At 32.9% G+C, this 22,214-nt stretch overlaps 1 protein-coding gene across 1 annotated transcript in view; it reads left to right on the forward strand.

Annotated features, from left to right (window-relative positions):
* The window catches only part of LOC143231664 (uncharacterized), a 141,800-nt gene that overhangs the window by 91,287 nt on the left and 28,299 nt on the right, over positions 1-22,214 (forward strand). The window contains exon 2 of the mRNA XM_076466237.1: positions 12,491-12,696. Coding sequence (XP_076322352.1) covers positions 12,491-12,696 — 206 coding nt within the window. The remainder of the gene's footprint in view (positions 1-12,490; positions 12,697-22,214) is intronic.

Genomic DNA, 22,214 nt, shown 5'->3' on the forward strand with positions numbered 1-22,214 from the left:
ACTGAGTACCTACTAACAACTATCGACATCACTGAGTACCTACTAACTCTCGACATCACATAGTACATACTAACAACACTCGACATCACTGTGTACCTACTAACAACTCTCGACACAACTGAGTACCTACTAACAACTCTCGACATCACTGAGTACCTACTAACAACTCTCGACATCACTGAGTACCTACTAACAACTCTCGACATCACTGAGTACCTACTAACAACTCTCGACATCACTGAGTACCTACTAACAACTCTCGACACCACTGAGTACCTACTAACAACTCTCGACATCACTGAGTACCTACTAACAACTCTCGACATCACTGAGCACCTACTAACAACTCTCGACATCACTGAGTACCTAGTAACTCTCGACATCACTGAGTACCTACTAACAACTCTCGACACCACTGAGTACCTACTAACAACTCTCGACATCACTGAGTACCTACTAACAACTCTCGACATCACTGAGTACCTACTAACAACTCTCGACATCACTGAGTACCTACTAACAACTCTCGACATCACTGAGTACCTACTAACAACTCTCGACATCACTGAGTACCTACTAACAACTATCGACATCACTGAGCACCTACTAACTGTACAAGTGAAATTCCGAATCTTTGTTTATGACAACATTGATAACCTGTTAAGACAATCAAAACAATCCTCCGAGAAACAATAAAACACTCTCACAGGATATTCATACAACAGCCCTTTCTCATCCTCAAGTCCAATGTATTTACTTCAAGTCATCAGAACTACTTTCTGTCGTAGACTAATCCAATAAATGATTGCTTTACCTAAACACTTATACAACACGTGGGATTTGTATGGTCGTAATATACTCTTTCAAGTAGGTTCTAGTCATAAGTCAACCGTTAGAAACTACCTGCTTACAGTTAGACATTTAATGGATAGCTGTTAAAGTTTAAAGTTCTATCCTTATCAGTGCAACCACTCATTCTCCTTGTTTTAAACGTCAAACTACATATCAATAGGAAACTATAGCAATAAAACTTAGAGACTTCTCACCATAAATTGTGGCATAGCACGCAATGGACTTCTACACTTTTAATATCTACAAAATAATTTATAGAAGTATTCATTGTTTCTATTTCTACGAGAGTCTCACTGTTTACCAACTATTCGTATAGTTAAAAAAAAAATTACGTTTGGTGTATGAATACATACGTTTCACCTGTTCAGCCGAGAGTTCACTGTTCTGCACAGTTTAAAAATCAAAACCTCCAGAGTATGTGTTTTAACTGACTAATGACAAATAGATTTCCATTACTCGTTTGTTTAATACGGTCACGTAAGTCCGATAACTCTTGAGATATTTGAAATAAATACGTTCGTAGTCATACTGAAAGAAATTCACGCGTTTCTGCGACAAATACCAAATCTGTTTTGGGTCATAATCGAGTGTAATTTTTCAGTGAACAGGCCAAAACACCCTCGTTTTGTGTTCAACGATACACATGTTCCTTTGATGTCAGTATAAACATATAGCATGTTGTTAAGTCCGTAACAATCTCCAGGGGTTGAACCAAAAGAAATGATTCACGGAGTTTCTGATCAACTCCGCCAAAGAATAAGCGAGGCAAATGATTACACTACTATTTCCTTTTTCAATTTGTAGTTGCGTCTGAATCTTATCGGAACTGTAGCACTGAGAACTTTGACAGTAACGTTTGTTTGTTTTTGGAATTTCGCACAAAGCTACTCGAGGGCTATCTGTGCTTGCCGTCCCTAATTTAGCAGTGTAAGGCTAGAGGGAAGGCAGCTAGTCATCACCACCCAACGCAAACTCTTGGGCTACTCTTTTACCAACGAATTGTGGGATTGGCCGTTACTTTATAACGCCCCCACGGCTGAAAGGCCGAGCATGTTTGGCGCGACCGGGATGCGAACCCGCGACTCTCAGATTACGAGTCGCACGCCTTATCACGTTTGTCCATGCCGGGCCATTGACAGTAACGACCAATAATAATTCTGATGTATACACAATGAAGATTTAGTTCAACATTTAAACAAAACATGACAGAGAATTAGGGACCCAACCAACACAAAAGCACCTTATAATTTGTTTTATTGTTAATTAATGAATACAAATATTTTTTTAGACATGAGTTGAGGTTTTATAAAGAGTCGTAACTGAAGGTTTCTAACTAGTCAATTTTTTAAGATATTTTAATAAAAGGAAGTTTAAGAATTTTTATTCAAGTGATCAGAAGCAACGCAAGGCTTTCTGGCGTGTCAATTACTCCAAGGATATACTTATGATGAGTGAATTGTATGTACCCCGGACTACCAAATCTTCATTTAAAGCGAATTAAGAGCTAAGCCTTAAATATACTTAAACAGCCGAGGTAAACTTTTTTTGTCTGGGTTATGAACTTAAAAAAAAAACTGTAGGGTTTGATGCCATGATAAACAACAGAAAAATCCTAACCTTCATAGAATTTATTTCTAACATGACGTATTACTACAGTATTAAGTTTTACCTCACCAAAGTTTTTGTATAAACTTTAAGAGCTCATAAGGAGTACACATGAAAAATGGTATACACTATACTATGGTCAAAACGGCATTCTAGAAGAGTACACGACCATTGTCGTGGCGGAAGGTATGCTTTGTTTTACTCGCTTTCAACACCCAGTTTTTAATGTCCTTCCAAAGAGTTTAATGTGATTAACTAAATGACGGAATTGGTTGGGGAAGAATCTTACGGGCCAAAGTTGAAAGGTCACGGGTCAAAATGAGAAGTAATTATAACTTAAGAAACAGTTCATATCAGACTTATGTTGGCTGTTCCAGTAGAATGTTCAGCTGAGTTTGGGCATTATTGTAATTGTATTGTATTTCTGTTGTATTGTAATTGTATTGTATTTCTATTGTATTGTAATTGTATTGGCCATTTTCCCATTGTATTCATCAATAAAGAAAGCTAGTGTACTCTCCTCCACTTTGCGGCTATGTTATTTTATGGAAAATTTAATATATTTTATTTTTATGTTAGGACGTCGCGCCATCTACGAATGTAGTTAACATTAACTTACGTCAAAGACAATAAATGCTCAAAAACAGCAATAATGGGGAGGAATTCAAAGAGGGGTTGTTAATCCACGTTGACATGCTCTTTTGTTCCAAACTGTCATTGAACAAAGTCTGTTCACAGTTGCTCAGCAACCTAGGACGAGTTAGATAACGGACAAACAGACAGCCACACAACTTTTATGGTTTATATCCATAGATTATATGAATTATGAGTAGTAGTTGGGGCAAATTCCTTCCGAGCAGGTTGGAATTAAAGACACTATTACGGTTAAATGTTACATGATTAATGCTTAAGTAACAGTCTAGTATTTTTGAAACAACGGATAGAACGTGTGATAAGATTAAGCTTTGCTGTGTACCAGATGGCTTTAAAAATAGAACAAAATGACAATTTCATAAGAGTGTGTGAGTGTTTTCATATAACAAAGCCACATTAAGCTATCTGCTGAGTCTACCGAGGAGAATCGAACCTCTGATTTTAGCGTTGTAAATCCGTAGACTTACCGCTGTAACAGCGGAGGATAATTTCATAGGAAAAATGTGTGTGAGAACTGTGTAAAGTAGCTAACACCTAAATGTTTTCATTCTAAAGAACATTTGAGATTAACGTTAGGCCTAAGATCGAAGATGTTTCTTGGTATTAAGTTGGTAAGACTAAGGGAGAATTATTAACACACACATACATAGATATAAACATATATATTATATGAATAAGGTAGACTGTCTGATATTTGGGACAACTATACAACCACAATTATATATATGTCAGTTTGTTATACCCTGAACAAGCAGAAATAAACAAATAAAAATAAATCAATAATACACAAACATTAAACCTTATTACCTGATTCATAGATACAATAATTAGTAATGTCATTAAAGCTTATAATAATTTTAATTATAAACAAAATCCTTATATAGATTCATTTCTTAAATTTATATTTATTTCTCATTGAATAAGAAGAAATTATGAAACAACCGGCTATATTATTAAATAAATTACTTAATGAAACTAAAAATGTAACTATTAATAATAAAAACATATTTTTTGTTATTTCAAAATAAACAAAATGTTTCAAAATATCTTTAACAAATGTGAACAAATAAATAAAATTCAAACACTTGATTTCATCACATTGTATACCACAATTCTATTAAAAGATTTAATCTTTGTTTTAAGTTCATAGACTAGTTCTATTATCCTTTTGTATAACTGGAAGAAAGAAAGTGTGGCTCTATAAACATAAAATATATATTAAGTTTCTGTATTTACAATAATTATTGGCCCGGCATGCCAAGCGTGTTAAGGCGTGCGACTCGTAATCTAAGGGTTGCGGTTTTGTATCCCCCTTGCTCCAAATATGCTCGCCCTTTCAGCCGTGGGGCGTTATAATGTGACGGTTAATCCCACTATTCGTTAGTAAAAGAGTAGCCCAAGAGTTTACAGCAGGATTACAGCAGGAGATTAAATGTGTGACTCACTGGTAAAAAAAAGAAAATTATATGTAAAATAAAGTCAAGTATGTTATTAATTACAAGTTATTTTTAATCATCAAAGACAAATTCAAATTTGTTTTATATTACTGAAAGAAATATCGTATATTTGAAATTTTTACTATCATATTATACAATTATTAATCCATCAATCAATTTATTCTGTTAGAAATCACCTAGATGTATCCAACAGGTATATAATTTTTCTTTGATCTGTAATATTTTCGATAAAACAAAACTATCTATTTCTTTGACTTTTATTTATAGACTTTATGGCCAATGTCTTTACAAATACGTGAGGTTGTGGTTAATGTCGCGTGGACCGTTTCTTGCGATCGAATTCGAACCACCAAATCTTCATGGTGAATTCATCAATGCCATTGTAATGAACAGAAGTAGCAGAGATTTATGTGTACCTGCGAGCAGGGGTTTCAGCAGAACGCGATCTATGACTTAAGTTCAAGTCACGTGTATTATCTGTAGCTAGCCCTGTCAAAGGGAAAATTTATTTGAAGGTATAAGAAAAAAAATATTACCAAAACTTTAAACATCAAAACTAATAAAAGAAGTTAAGATATATTATGTATAGAGAAACTTCTAGAGTTAATAAAACATCCATTAAAACTTCACTAAAAAAACTAATTACACGTTATTTACTGAAAACAATTAGTACGTTTAGTTTTTAAAGAGATTAAAAAGAGAATTAGAACAGTTCCCAAGCTTTACTAACGATGTTATTTAACAAAAACAACATAAGTCCTTTGATTAAAGAATTACCTTGGAAAAATAAGAAGACAATCTTCTTAGTGGCTTGTTTTGTGCCTAACAGAATGTTGGTACCCAAATTAGTGTGGATATATTTGTGGATTTTAAAGAACATAGAAAATTATTGGTTAAAAATAAGAAGAGGTGATATACCATTAGTGGACAAGAAGGCACCACTTTCAAATTAATTTGTCTTTATCACCTAGGCAATGAAAAAAATTCTGTAGTGTTCCCAACTAACATGAACAAAAGTATACACACACAAATATCCTTGTATAGTGTGTGTGTCTATATAGTTTTAATGATGTAATTTAGATATAAGTATACCTTTGTAGAGTCTCTCAGATTGTTCTTCACTATATTTGTATCAAATGTTCATGGCAGTGCCACACTGCAGGCATATCATACCCAAGTATGGTAAATAATTTAAATTTTTATTTTTGTATAGCCAATAAGGGCCTTATCACGTATGACATCAAGAGTATTTTATCTGCACTTTGTTTGCAGTTGAGCAATTTTTAGCTAAACAATTTCGTTCTGCTGTTCACGTGCAAAAGAGTTCTTTTGCACTGTCGTGTAATTTGAGCAGAGACATACATTTTCCTATAAATGACCTGAGTCCGGAAATAGATAAATTAATAATATGAAAACATGACCTCAGTTGATTTTGTGTGTGCAGAAATTCACTTATTATTTTATGTTGACAATACAATGATTTCTTTTTCATAAAAAATATATTAAATGTCGAAAGGTTGACAAATGACGAAGAATTTATTGTGAATACTTTGGAGATGATTTATGTTACTAAATCCACATGATCGTCACCAGATGTTTGAACGCACATGATTTATGGAACATAATTCCCAGGAGTTAGCCCCATGGTTGTACTGCTGATGTCTCTTTATCGTATATTACTTTTCTAGATGGATGACAAATACGATTTTAAGCAGTTGATAGTAGGTGGTTTATTTCATATAACACTTACCTCAGTGTCAATGCAAGATTTACAGATAAAAATAATATTTCTTGTATACTGACACGTGACGTTTTTCGGAACAATATATCACAAATTTTCCCCTCACATATTTAGTACATTACGGAAAAATGTACGTTATAGTTAACATATAACATTATTGTTCGAAGAATCCAACCTTTGACCTCTCGTATATTTTTAATTTAAAATTTATGTCAATATGTTTAACTGTAGCCTCAAAGAGTAGATAATCTTCAAGATTCCAGTATAGCTGTCTATAATTATAAGCTGCTGACCATATAGGGGGGGGGGACAAGGAAGCTAGCCAACAGCATCTGTCTTTACAAGGACTATGATCTGCTTTTTGAACTAAAAAAAGGATTGAATTTACCATAGTGTTCTAGGCCTAAGTTAAAACACTACCCAAGACAGTCTGAAAACACTACCATGATTGAAGCTGTAATGCCATTTTTGTTGCTTGTTTCCTGAAATTACGCTTTTCTATACGATGGGCTGAATTGAACTACTCAAGTCACCTTATACGAGCGCCACATATATTAAATGTCGAATAACCTCTTAACCTTTATAATTGTTACACTTATCACACTTCGCGAAGGTTTGGCTCAAACTTTATCTGCTCAAAGGATTCTTAGTTTTCACTACATACGCGTTAGTTAAAAATAATCTAATTATTTAATTAGATTAAATAATTTAATCTAATCTACGAAGGCGTGCGCTTCGTAATCTGAGGGTCGCGGGTTTCGCGCCCGAGTCGCGCCAAACATGCGCGCCCTCCCAGCCGTGGGGGCGTTATAATGTGACAGTCAATCCCACTATTCTTTGGTAACAGAGTAGCCCAAGAGTTGGCGGTGGATGGTGATGACTAGCTGCCTTCCCTCTAGTCTTACCCTTCTAAATTAGGGACGGCTAGCACAGATAGCCCTCGAGTAGCTTTGTGCGAAATTCCAAAACAAACAATAAAAGTGGCGTAGTAATATATCAATAAGGAAATCGAGTAACTTGATTCCCTTTGTAATCTATTAACTTCTCTTTGGTAAACATTATCACACACACATGCCGACAGACATAATTATGGTAAGTAATGCAGGACTAGGTTTCATTGTGTGAACTTCTTTAGTGTTTTAGTATTAAGTCATGTTATTAATTTTGTTTCACATTAATGCTAATTTTGTATGTTTATTCCATGACACGTATATTGAGTTAAGCGTCAACTTGATATTTTATACTCTTGTGGAACGTAAAGTTAATGGGAACACTATATAAAACATGATACATTGTATAGTAAGCTACAGTACACCCTTAAAATATTTCAAAAAGTCAAGAGCTAATGATAACTCCAAAGTCTTGTAATCCTAAAACCCAAGTATCGATACCTATGATGGACACAATACAAACAGCCTATTATGTAGCTCTCTGTTTAACTACAAACAAACTAAAGTTATTGTAATCTAATGTTTTAACATGCGAATGGCTTGGTTTGTTTTGAATTTCGCGCAAACTTACTTGAGGGCTATCTGCACTAGCCGTTTCTAATTAAGCAGTGTAAGACTAGAGGGAAGGTAGCTAGTTACCACCATCCACCGCCAACTCTTGAGCTACTTTTTTTTATTAACGAATAGTGCGATTGAACATGGCTTTATAATGCCCCCTCGGTTGAAAGGGTAAACATATTTGGTGTGACGGGAGTTCGAACTCGCTACGTTCGGACTACAATTCGAGTGCCTTAACCACCTGGTAACGCCGGGCTTCAACATATAAGTGACCAAGGGGTTTTAGGAAAGCCAAATCACCTTGCCATGATGACTTATGCAACGCAGGATTATTGTTTGTATGTATGTTGTTAAAAATTTAAAAAGGCTACATACAGCAAAAAGTTTTGCCATAGATTGTCATCGAATGTTGTTTTAGTTTGTTTGTTTAATTCAGAGCAAATCGACATTGGGTCATCTGCTGTGTTCACCGCGGGAATCGGCCTCCGGATTTTGGAGTTGTATGTCCATATACTTACCATTGTCTCTCCATGGCACTTTTATTTTGGTACAATGATAATGAACGTTTCTGAGAAAAAAAAATATATATTAGAAGTGATGGAAAGAAAAAGCATTCTCTCCTTCTTGCGTAAAGAACCGTTACTTAGGCATTTATAGAAAATATGATTAACCGCTCAACATTTTTTATAGAAATCTAAAGATATTCCTTGAGACTTAATTAAAAGCTTAAGACATTTTATCTCAACCGATGTGATTACCTTTAGCGTTGGACTCTGTTAAATAATCTGTTCTTTCATGACACTCCTTATGATTTGCTCGTTACCTCCAGAGTAGTCTCACGCTTATGACGAGATTTACAAAAATAAAATGACTAATAATAATACACCACGTAATGAAATGCCTGTAATTCGTTTTGCTCTTCAAAACTTCTTTGGCACTTTTTTTTATAGGTTAAATACATGGAAATCTCATCAAAGTTTGGATAAGATAAACTTATGCAGCGTAAAAATTCTTTTATTTTATTCGTAAGCTGTCGTCTTTGTCAAAGAAGAACAACTTCGATTAAAGTAACGTCAATTAGCTTAATACTTTATAACAGGAAGTGTTTTTTTATAGTAGAAGTAAGCTTATAGACTAATATATTTAGCAAATTACGGAAATTTAAAGCTTCGTAGTGCATGGACGTTACATGCAAATGATAAACGTATTTTTCATGTTCTTCGTTTTTATTATTATCAAATATTTTTAATGAGTTAGGCTTAACAGTTTGTATGAAGTCTTTACTCTATTAGCTAAACTGGATCGAAAAGTCTGCCCATAATGAAAAGAAATCAACCTTTCGAAAATGCTGGTGTTTTTGTCTATGTCTGAAAACGGTATAGTTTAAGATATTGTAAGAAAAATGTGTGTAGCAAGGTGATTTAAAGATACATTTTAGGAATTATCAATCTAATACAAAATGTTTATTTTGGTTGAATATGTCTAACTGTACAGCTACACGTTTATTGAAGATGTGGTATGCACATAGTCATGGTCCCCCAGTAGGGATCAGCTGTAAATCTCCAGATTTCTCACGTTGAACAGAGCGCTGACAGTCCTTTGGTAGTTTTCCACTAAGAAAACAAAACACAGCAACGTGAATTACATTTGTGTCAATAAATTCTTTAAAAATGACTAATGGGATAGACAAGGAGTATGATTGTATCCCCAGTAGAAGTGACGCAGCTCAATTCTGCCACCTTATTCGCATATTTAAATCGCCTAAACCTCTGAAATATGAACAGACCATTAACAGAATGCAATAAGAAATCGTGCCCAAATATTCTGCATACCAGTTTATATAACAGATCCGAAAACCTTTTTTTCTTACGTTATTTAATATTTCTACAATGTGAGTTAATTTTGGTTGACTGTTTTAAGTCGTATCAAAGTTACAATAGAATTATGTATCTATTGGGTTATGATAAACCAGATACAAAACAACATGCTAGTGTTCCAAACTGCGGCGGGCCGGCATGGCCAAGCGTGTTAAGGCGTTCGACTCGTAATGTGACGATCGTGGGTTCGAATCCCAGTCGCACCAAACATGCTCGCTCTTTTAGGGGATGTTATATTGTGACGGTCAATCCTACTATTCGTTGATAAAAGAGTAGCTCAAGAGTTGGCAGTGGGTGGTGATAAATATCTGCCTTCCCACTAGTCTTACACTGCTAAATTAGGGACGGCTAGCGCAGATAGTCCTCGAGTAGCTTTGTGCGAAATTCAAAAACAAACAAACCGAACTGAGGCTCGAACATCAAGCCGCCATTTCTGAACTCCAGAGCTCTATCGCAGGCACAAGATGCAACTTACATTTGTGATTACATTCTCTGTAGCAGAGTTAAATATGTCCAGTACAATGTGTGGTATCCAGAAATAAGAAATTTCCATATGTCGTTTAATACAGCAAGAAACTAATTAGGTGTTCATAATATTTCTATTAATTTACATAGTTAATGATTGTGATTGAAGAATAAGTCATATTTATGGTTCGCACTTATCTTTGTACGCATTCTAAAACACACAGTAAGTACAAAAAATGTACACTGTGACGAAACCAAGTACGTCTTTGATTCGTCGCGTGTAGCTAAGTGAAATCGATTTCAATCATTTTACTTACACTCTAATACTGACTTTTATGGATTGCTTCTATAACACTACGTGTCAAATACACATTGGTTAAAAAAAGAACCACTTTGTATGAAATGAAAAAAAAATGCTCTTCACATAAAATTTAGCTTTTTCTCTCGAACCTTGGGCCCCGTAAAAATATTTAACATTCTTCGCTCTCGGTTCGTATCTTTAAATATTACATTTTTTATAGTAACAGCCCGTTAGTGGACACTTCAGTATGGATACATATAGTGAGGTTATGTTACGTTATATTTATTATTTTGTTCTTATCTTCATAGCTAAAATTTGTAATTATTGAAACTGTTTATGTCAGAAAAATAAGATACGACCGTAACTATAACAACCCTATGCAGTTTATAAGTGATACTAGATGTTTTATTGGTACTATAACCATAGACTGAAATCATCAACATATCCTTGTTTAGTATTTAAGATTGACAGTTAGGAAGTGGATAAAAGGGCGTTTAGAATATTCTAGAGAATTGCACACGAAAGACTTGTGAAACTGAACCCAATACGCCTGACCCTCAAGCTAGCCAGATGTATTTCATTATGTATGTTCCAGAAACCACTTCGAATTTCGAGCGTCGCTTCCGTCGATGCGAGATTACCAAGTAATGCTATTCAAGGAGCTCGAATTGGGACTCAGGTTTTAAAGAATTGAACTTCTATCGATTCTGTAGTTTCTCTGATAGACGCTCTGCAAGAATCCACGCCAAGTTTTTCATCTATTTTGTTTTCTTAGAATGAAACAGATTTTTAACATCATAAGCAAGTAATGTTCTCGTCTCTATGCCTAAGTGCTTAAGGAAGAATACGAAATAAATGAACAATAACAAGTGTTAAAGGAACCAGGAAACGTAAATACCAGAAGAAGTGTATTTACTGAAAAATACAAGTCATTTCTTCTAAGGGAGCCAGCGACAAGCGTTTGTCATTGTTGGAGAAAGAACATTTGTTCTGGGCTTTTGTCCGTGATTAGAATTATCAGTGAATCAGGAAACGTGACCAGTGTTTATTGTGCTGTTTCATATAAAACAGCAGCAAAAGATTAGAAAATTATAATAGTCAGTGCTGTTTTCATTTCAATATTAATTTTCACAAGCACGCTTAGTCTGTTGAAAATTATAACCTTTAACCTATTAACCTTAAATTTAACCAACATTAAAAAAATTATCACTTTTTCTCTTGTTTTTTAATATTTCTAATGTCATTCAATCAGTACCAGAATACATATTGTCTTTGTTTTGGAACTAATCTAATGATTTAGTTTTCAGCAGTTCTTTTAAACTTTTCATGACAAAATGATTTAAAGTAGAGAGATGTAGTAACTCGAAAATTTTGCTTTAAATTCTTATTCAGGCCTACTTTCACAAGTTTCATTATAAAGAACTTTTAATCAAACCTTCTGACCAAAATTCTTCAATTAGATAACGAATGAAGAGTCTTTGTTTTGGGGAAACGGAAGTTATTCAAGAAACTCTATAAGACCAGAAAATTGCTATGAACTGTGATACACATAGTTTGGCATATATGTATATGTATATTTTAATATTAAAAGACGCGAAGCTGATTTTTATTATACCATTTATTATACAGCTTTTGCCAACACTGTCCTCATTTTTGTAACTGTCAACTAAAAATAATTGTATTCCTTGTTTTGTTTGCTTGTTTAAAAAAGCCACATTGGGCTATTGCTGTGTCCATCACGGGGAATGTAACCTCTAATTTTAGCGTAAGTTTGTTAATTTATCGTTGTTCCATGGGAGGGGACATTAATAGGTCTAATATTAATGCGTCTAATTTTGAGTGAATTAAGCCTATTACGTTTGTAATATATCACATAAAAACTTCGATAAAGAAATACACCCACATGCGTATAGCTAAGTGTACGCTAATTTCGTTAATATCAGATTTCTAAAACTAAAAAAAAAACAAGAATAAATTAGTGATTTTGCTCTTCAATCAAAACATGTATATGTTTTGTATATCAATTTCAGGTTCCGTATGTCTTCGACTCATCGATATAGAAGTGAATAGTGTCGTTCAGAAAGGTGAGCCCGTGTGGCTAAACTGTACATTTGATCAGGAGTCGGACGACCTTTACTCTGTGAAATGGTACAAAAACAGTGTGGAGATTTATCGATATTTGCCCAAAGAATACCCTCAAGCCCAGAGTTACGAACAGCCAGGCGTTTATATAGATGTAAGTACCTTTAATTAATTTTCAATATTATATTCGTTGATTTGAAAATTATCTACTATTATTAGCCATCGGGACGATATATTGTGACAAGCGCTACAGCTTGTAATAGCTCCTTTTCGCTTAGTCTAAATCCACAGTAAAAAGAAATCGTATTTGTTTCACTTTGTGACACAGAAATATGCTAAGTTATCTAGTCTTTCTTATTTTATTAGTTGTTTTAATAAATGTACGAAACTTAGTTGTTAATTGTCGTTGTTTTATTAGCGCAATGGGAATCGAACCCTGGATTTTTGAAGCCCCAGAGGTATCGTCGACCAATTACGGGACTAGCTGTTTTCTATTTGTGAAAGCCAAAAAAAAAAAAAAAAAAACATAGCAATTATTTCCTGAAAATGAATATGATAAGGATATTCACAGTAGAGTTTAAAATATTTTGAGTAGCAGGTCGCAGACTATACAACCAGGCTCGGCATGGCCAAGCGTTTTAAGGCGTGCGACTCGTAATCTGAGGGTCGCGGGTTCGCATCCCCGTCGCGCCAAACATGCTCGACCTTTCAGCCGTAGGGGCGTTATAAAGTAACGGTCAGTCCCACTATTCGTTGGTAAAAGATTAGCCCAAGAGTTTGCGGTGGGTGGTGATGACTAGCTGCCTTCCCTCTAGTCTTACACTGCTAACTTAGGGACGGCTAGCGCAGATAGTCCTCGAGTAGCTTTGTGCGAAATTCAAAAAACAAACAAAAAAAACAGACTATACAACTGCTGTCTATTATCGTGGAATATATAAAATAACTGTCATACCCATGCAAAAAGAAATATGTAAACATCTATTATTTTACACATAACACAGTAAGTTATTCAACTCGAGAGGAAACCTATTGTCTCCCTTCTTCTGGTGTCATCTTTATAAAATGATGAAAAGTGTTGTGAGAGTTCTTCCTTCTCGTGAGCACACGACTCGTAGAGCATCATGAAGTTGGTATTCGTTTGGCATGATGGAAAAACGAGACTTTCACAGAAGCGTGAACAGCTTTGGATAAATTATTCTTCTTTGTTAATGACATCTCTTCCACACTCAAACTTCTGTACTTGACGGTTCTTCATTTCTTTGTTTCAAAACGTTCTAAATGCAACAACTAGAATTTCTAACTAAAGGTGGAGCAGGAAAAATAAAAGTAAAATCGCATTCATTTGCGTGGTTATACACGACTTTCATTAGCAACCCAACTATTTATATTTAAGAATATCTTATGAATATAAAACAAATGACAGTGATTACGAAAAAAACTTTTTGTTTGTTTTATTTAACAGTGTAAGACTAGAAGGAAGGCAGCTAGTCATCATCAAAGAATATTGAAATTAACCGTAACATTATAACGCCTCCCGTCTGAAAGGGCGGGGATGTTTGGTGAGACGGGGATTCGAACCCGCGACCCTCAGATTACGAGTCGAACGCCTTATCCCATCTGGCCATGCCGGGCCCGTTAGCTTTAAAACAATGGATGAGCATATATTGTATATTAATGTATACACCTATGACTGTAACATTTTTTGTTTTAGTTTTTTTCTCGTGAGAGTTGAAGTGTGGATAAATATAACATAATACGGATACAGTAAAAAAAAAATTTAAAAACTGGTTTTCTGAATTAATTAAACGATGACTTAGTATATTGAAATACAATTATAACACTAAAGAAATTAAGTTTATCAAAAAGAACAGAAGTTATGAAAACGATCACCAGCTGAATTTCCAAATATAAAGAAAACGTCGCCCTTTCAGCCGTGAGGTCGTTATAAAAAACGGTCAGTCCCACTATGAGTTGCTAAAAGAGTATCCTAAGCCTTGGCGGTGAATGGTGATAATTATCTGCGCTCCCCCTAGACTTACACTGCAAAATTAGAGATAGCTGACGCAGATAGATATAAACTTCCAGATACAAACAAAACGATCACTAGCTAAACTTGCAGGTAATTTTAAAAAGTTACTTTGTAGCTGTAGTTGTTCTTTATGTTACGAATAACAACCAAACTAAAAGTTTTGTGATTCGATTTTCAAATTGCATTCTTCAAACTTGAATAGACTAAAACCTCCCAAACACAGACTTATAATTGCATACTGATTGACAGTATAGACCATCTGTAATTTAGATATAAAAAATAATAATTCTAATTGTAAAGTCTCCGTTATGTTTATGGTAATTTAGATATAAAAAATAATAATTCTAATTGTAAAGTCTCCGTTATGTTTATGGTAATTTAGATATAAAAAATAATAATTCTAATTGTAAAGTCTCCGTTATGTTTATGGTAATTTAAATATAAAAAATAATAATTCTAATTGTAAAGTCTCCGTTATGTTTATGGTAATTTAGATATAAAAAATAATAATTCTAATTGTAAAGTCTCCGTTATGTTTATGGTAATTTAGATATAAAAAATAATAATTCTAATTGTAAAGTCTCCGTTATGTTTATGGTAATTTAGATATAAAAAATAATAATTCTAATTGTAAAGTCTCCGTTATGTTTATGGTAATTTAGATATAAAAAATAATAATTCTAATTGTAAAGTCTCCGTTATGTTTATGGGTTAAGAACAGGGTAACTAAATATATATATAGTATTTATAACTTATCACTAATGACAAATAAGGTTGCCAAATGTTCATTAGAGAAACTCGAATAACTTATTAGTTATAACAGTAAGGGAGTTTATGGATAATCCATAGATTTCAAATATCTAAGTCTGAAGGAAAATGTTATTTTGACAAGGTAGATGACATTTAGAGACAAATAATCGTGAGTTTAAACACAAAGAAAACAATGTGATTGAAATAAGGCAGTACCTTCAAGATAATAAAGTATGCTGTTAGTTTTGTAAGGCTAACGAGGTTCAACTTGTTTTTTATATATAATATCGAATAATGGATGGACACTTGCAACATGTTTGGTGAAAAATACAAGATAATTATTCTATGAATTATTGTTATCTAAAATAAATATTTTTCTAATCCAGGAATGTTTAGCGTTGAAAAATGCAACCAATTCCCATAACAAAACAACTTTACCTAAAATTTATTGATAAGATATAGTAACGTTAAAGAAAAAACGAGTCATGTTTTTAAAAAGATTATGAATTGTTCTTTAGTTTATAGAAGTTACACAAGTTGGGAAAAGTCAGAAATTCCATTGTAAAGTCTTATTTAATCAGATTTTCGTTTGTTAGAAAGTGATACATACGACCGTGACGAATTTTAGAAGGAAAATGGCGCCTGTAGAAATGGTTACCATAATATTTATTATAAAAAGGAGAAAATTACTGCACCATACCCACAAAAAATACGTTTATGGTTTTTGGTTAGGTTTAGTACGTTTTGAGTTCTACATTGCGATGGTTATTGTTACAACTTTTGACAGTACCATTGTTACTGGAACATTTGTTTCTGATCTAATTTTTAGTACCCTATTTGTTTCTTTTGGGACATTTCTCACCAGTTTACTCACAGAAAATACTTTGTGATTCGTTAAAATGTACGCGAGAAACGTACTCTTTGGCAGACAAAGAAATGGAGTTATATTCAAACTAAAACAAACACGCACAACATATTAACAAACAGTATAGACTTACAAATAAACAAACAGTATAGACTTACGAATAAACAAACAATATAGACTTACGAATAAACAAACAGTATAGACTTACGAATAAACAAACAATATAGGCTTACGAATAAACAAATAATATAGACTTACGAATAAAGAAACAATATAGGCCTACGAATAAACAAACATTATAGACTTACGAATAAACAAACAGTATAGACTTACGAATAAACAAACAGTATAGACTTACGAATAAACAAACAGTATAGACTTACGAATAAACAAACAATATAGACTTACGAATAAACAAACAGTATAGACTTACGAATAAACAAACAATATAGGCTTACGAATAAACAAACAATATAGACTTACGAATAAACAAACAATATAGACCTACGAATAAACAAACATTATAGACTTACGAATAAACAAACAGTATAGACTTACGAATAAACAAACAGTATAGACTTACGAATAAACAAACAGTATAGACTTACGAATAAACAAACAATATAGGCTTACGAATAAACAAATAATATAGACTTACGAATAAACAAACAGTATAGACTTAAGAATAAACAAACAGTATAGACTTACGAATAAACAAACAGTATAGGCTTACGAATAAACAAACAGTATAGACTTACGAATAAACAAACAATATAGACTTACGAATAAACAAACAATATAGACTTACGAATAAACAAACAATATAGACTTACGAATAAACAAACAATATAGACTTACGAATAAACAAACAATATAGACTTACGAATAAACAAACAGTATAGACTTACGAATAAACAAACAGTATAGACTTAAGAATAAACAAACAGTATAGACTTACGAATAAACAAACAGTATAGGCTTACGAATAAACGAACTGTATAGGCTTACGAATAAACAAACAGTATAGACTTACGAATAAACAAACAATATAGACTTACGAATAAACAAACAGTATAGACTTACGAATAAACAAACAGTATAGACTTACGAATAAACAAACAATATAGACTTACGAATAAAGAAACGATATAGGCCTACGAATAAACAAACAATATAGACTTACGAATAAACAAACAGTATAGACTTACGAATAAACAAACAGTATAGACTTGTGAATAAACAAACAGTATAGACTTACGAATAAACAAACAATATAGACTTACGAATAAACAAACAGTATAGACTTACGAATAAACAAACAATATAGACTTACGAATAAACAAATAATATAGACTTACGAATAAAGAAACAATATAGGCCTACGAATAAACAAACAATATAGACTTACGAATAAACAAACAGTATAGACTTACGAATAAACAAACAGTATAGACTTGTGAATAAACAAACAATATAGACTTACGAATAAACAAACAGTATAGACTTACGAATAAACAAACAATATAGGCTTACGAATAAACAAATAATATAGATTTACGAATAAACAAACAATATAGACTTACGAATAAACAAACAATATAGACTTACGAATAAACAAACAGTATAGACTTACGAATAAACAAACAGTATAGACTTACGAATAAACAAACAATATAGACTTACGAATAAACAAATAGTATAGACTTACGAATAAACAAACAATATAGACTTACGAATAAACAAACAGTATAGACTTACGAATAAACAAACAATATAGACTTACGAATAAACAAACAGTATAGACTTACGAATAAACAAACAATATAGACTTACGAATAAACAAATAATATAGACTTACGAATAAACAAACAATATAGGCCTACGAATAAACAAACAATATAGACTTACGAATAAACAAACAGTATAGACTTACAAATAAACAAACAATATAGGCTTACGAATAAACAAACAGTATAGACTTACGAATAAACAAACAATATAGGCTTACGAATAAACAAACAATACAGACTTACGAATAAACAAAGAGTATAGACTTACGAATAAACAAACAATATAGACTTACGAATAAACAAACAGTATAGACTTACGAATAAACAAACAATATAGGCTTACGAATAAACAAATAATATAGACTTACGAATAAACAAACAATATAGACCTACGAATAAACAAACAGTATAGACTTACGAATAAACAAACAGTATAGACTTACGAATAAACAAACAGTATAGACTTTCGAATAAACAAACAATATAGGCTTACGAATAAACAAACAATATAGATTTTACGAATAAACAAACAGTATAGACTTACGAATAAATAAGCTACAAACAGGTTGAACTTAGATTATACGTCTGAGAAACGATTGGTTACTTACTGAGGAAAAGGAAAACTTGTAAAATTTTATCCTAAAGATGGAGCCGTATCATAGTCTACTGTCTCACTTGTATTTTATTGTTACCTGGCATTATTAACAATAATCTCTGATTAGGTCTATTGGAACAAATAGACAGATATTGATAAATCAATCACTTAAGTGTTTTTAAGGTGTCAACTTACAAGAAAGAATTTATAGAAAGCATAATAATAGCGACCGTGATTTGTCTTGTTTGTTTGTAATTAAGCACAAATTTACACAATAGGCAATATACGTGTTCTTTCCACCAATGGTATCGAAACTGGGATTCTAGCATTATACGTTGACAGAAATTATGCTGTGCCATTGGAAGTGCCGCAAGGTGGTGTTTCCATAGCTGACACGATAAAGTAATGAATTATTAATAGTGAAGTTAAACTGTAAAATGTCATTGGTCTAAACAGTTGTAACAAACGTGTTTCGTTTGACACTGGTGCTTAATTTGGCGAAATTTGCTTTGTTTGTATCAACGCAAGTTTACATAATAGGCTTTCTACGTCTCTTTGCTGACGGGAATAGCGAAATAGAATTTCGTACACTTGCTTCTAACCAACGAAATATTTATGTTTGTTTGTTTAGAAGTAAATAGAAAACTAAGCAATGTGGTATCTGTGCTCTGCCCACCACGGGTATCGAAACCCGGTTTTCAGCTGTGTTAGTCATCAGACATACCGCTGTGTTACTGGTATCAGGACAATCGGATAAAGTACAAACACTGAACGGCGTATTACGAACATGATGGCTTGTTTAAAAAATGTATACATAAAATATAAGAAAACATAAGAAGTGGAGTGAATAACATTAGATATTTTAAATTATCTGACGTTGACATATTTTTACCCGTTCCAAGACCCATGTGAGGATTCGTCATGGAAATGATATCTTTTGTAGAGGATATATCCTGTTGTTGGTTCTATTAGTGATAATGCAGCAAGAATGATAAAAATCCAGTATCTTCACTATTTTCACTACAGTTACAAAACCATCAGGTATATTTTGTTACTAGAGCCAGCAAGAACAAATATCTATAAATTACACGTCGACGTAGGATTGTTGGTTCGCATTTGCATTCAGATAGTTGGAAGGAAAATAGATAAAAATACTTCCAGTACTCGAAGAAGGAAAACGAGTTATAAATTGTGAGGCGCTGTACTACAAAAGGGAAGCAAAATCTCTTGAAGATTCACAAACTGAACAGTACACTATTTTATAGCGTATGTGTCACACATTGTAATGTTTCGTTTTTTGGAAAATATAAAATTATCTTAACAGATCAAAAACATAATATTGAAGTAAGTGTTCCTACTAGATAATTTAGCTCACATAGGTTTCTTATTTGAAAAGGAAGTTCAAGAGCTGAGATGATGGAGTGAGACGACAAAGTAAGATTGTCAATTATCATCTGGACCAACGTTAAGGACTTTTAATGAAGTCGAATAAATATAAATAAAGATACAACTCTAATGATAATAACATTTATAATTGATCAGAAGTATGATCCAATAAAATAGAGTACAATAAAGTACAGTGGATGGAACAGAACTGTGTTATGTAATAATTAAATAGTGTTAAAACTAATTGAGGACGAAGAATTATGAAAGCAACGCTAGACACGGTCCTCCAATACGTGTAATGCACCTGGGAAGTCACTAGGTTAATTATCTGTTATTTAATAGCTACACAGAAATAATATTTGTCACATAGCTTAAAGGACCAAAGATTTAGAGACCAGGTTATTAGTTATTGTTGTCACTTAGGGCGTGTCGCTCTTATTAACCATGTTTCTGGTCTCTAAACTCCATGTTCTTAAAAACTGCTCTTAGAAATTTGAACAACATTAAAGTCGAAACGATGTTGGTTGGTATACTGTATACTATACGTTCAGGCGAATAAACGTGAATTAAGGAAAGAAAAATATATTTTATCAGATAAAGACTTGTTAATGTTTTCAGTATTAATGTTTTATTATAGAATTTATAAATTTATATGCACCATATAAAGACATTCAGAAAACTATATACATTAAGCTTTAAAAATAAACTCCCTGACAGTTTAAAAGCACACATGCATAAAGTTAATCCTAGGTGTTGCAAATGTCAGTTTATTACACTAATAATTGCTTCACTTAATTATTCTTCACATAAAAACTAGTGAACACTATCTTGATGATGTAATTACACGAACATATTTATATGAAGGGCATTATCGTGACCAACTAACGTAATGCTTGAAGCAACTTTAAGTGATAAAATAATCTCGTTATTGTGAAATATAAATTCACGATTTCCTTCCGTTATATTAACATAAATTGAGGTTTTATAAATCATTAACCTTAATCATTTTATTTAGCATAAATGTAACAGTGGGATCACAAAGGTTTTATATCAGTCGGAATCATAACTATGAATAATAACACATTATTTTAATACAAAGGGGTGTTTTTTTGAAATTTCCTTTCCAAACGTATTACATCCTGTGTTTCTACTGTAGTTTCTCACGTCATTCTTTTCAATATTTTACAGTGTTACGTGTTTCATAAATGTCAAATATTACCCATTGCGTTGCTTAGTTGTACGTTTTCTTTGTATGAGGTGAAATAGACTTTATAAGAAGCAGATCTTCCATAAGTCAGAAGTGAAAGCTTGTTGGCTTCTCCAGTGACTGAACTTTTCTAGCTTTGAATAAAAGATACTGAAAGAAAAGATAAAAATGTTCCAGGATATCACATGACTTCCCTAACTTCGCACAACTTCCAAACTAAAGACCTAAAATTCAACGCATGTGCAGTAGATTAGGATAAAACACAGGCTTTGCAATTTGACAGAGATGGATGTTGAAACGTCTAGAGCTTTAAATTGGAAAAAAGGAACCAATTTTCAGACTATGTACCACTTCAACAAGACAAAGACATTAACGAAAATCGAAGATTGTCTTTGACCACCTACCTACACATTCAGATTTTTAAAGAAAATGTCTCAATCGTTACTTGTGTAGACATTAAATTGGTGTATGTCAAAATGACTCTATTAAATTACTCTTTTTATGGAGAACGTTAAGAAAACAAGCACAATGTTATGTTTACAAAAATATCGGCAAATTTTTCTATAATTCTACTGAAAAAAATTAAAGTAAGTTCAGAAAACATTGCCAACATCCGTGTCATCTCGACTAAAATGTAAATGATTTTATACATTGGAAATATATATTCGGTTCTCACTTTACAAAGCCCATATGACGGTATATGTTTTTCTTTCATTTTCATCAGTATCAAAAGATTCCTGTGTTTGCTTCACTACCAAGCTACGTGGCATCATTTGTTCTTCTTTTAAAGCCAACCGTAGCTTTAAAGTGTAGTTAAACGCGAGGAACTCCTTCTTTGTTTTTTTTTCCTTACATACTTTCCGATACTTTGACTTCCAGTCGGTGATTTATCTCGCATAAAGTATTACATCGATGCAAAATAATTCATCATATTCAAAACAGCATCGGAGTCGACTTCGTGATGCATTTTCTCGACTTCAGAGAAAGATTGAGAACAACTTGGAATTCTGAGAGCGAATGAATTGGCAGCTGTTCTCTTAGTGTCCGCCA

This window comes from Tachypleus tridentatus, chromosome 11, assembly GCF_004210375.1.
Source record: "Tachypleus tridentatus isolate NWPU-2018 chromosome 11, ASM421037v1, whole genome shotgun sequence".
NCBI classification, from domain to species: domain Eukaryota; kingdom Metazoa; phylum Arthropoda; class Merostomata; order Xiphosura; family Limulidae; genus Tachypleus; species Tachypleus tridentatus.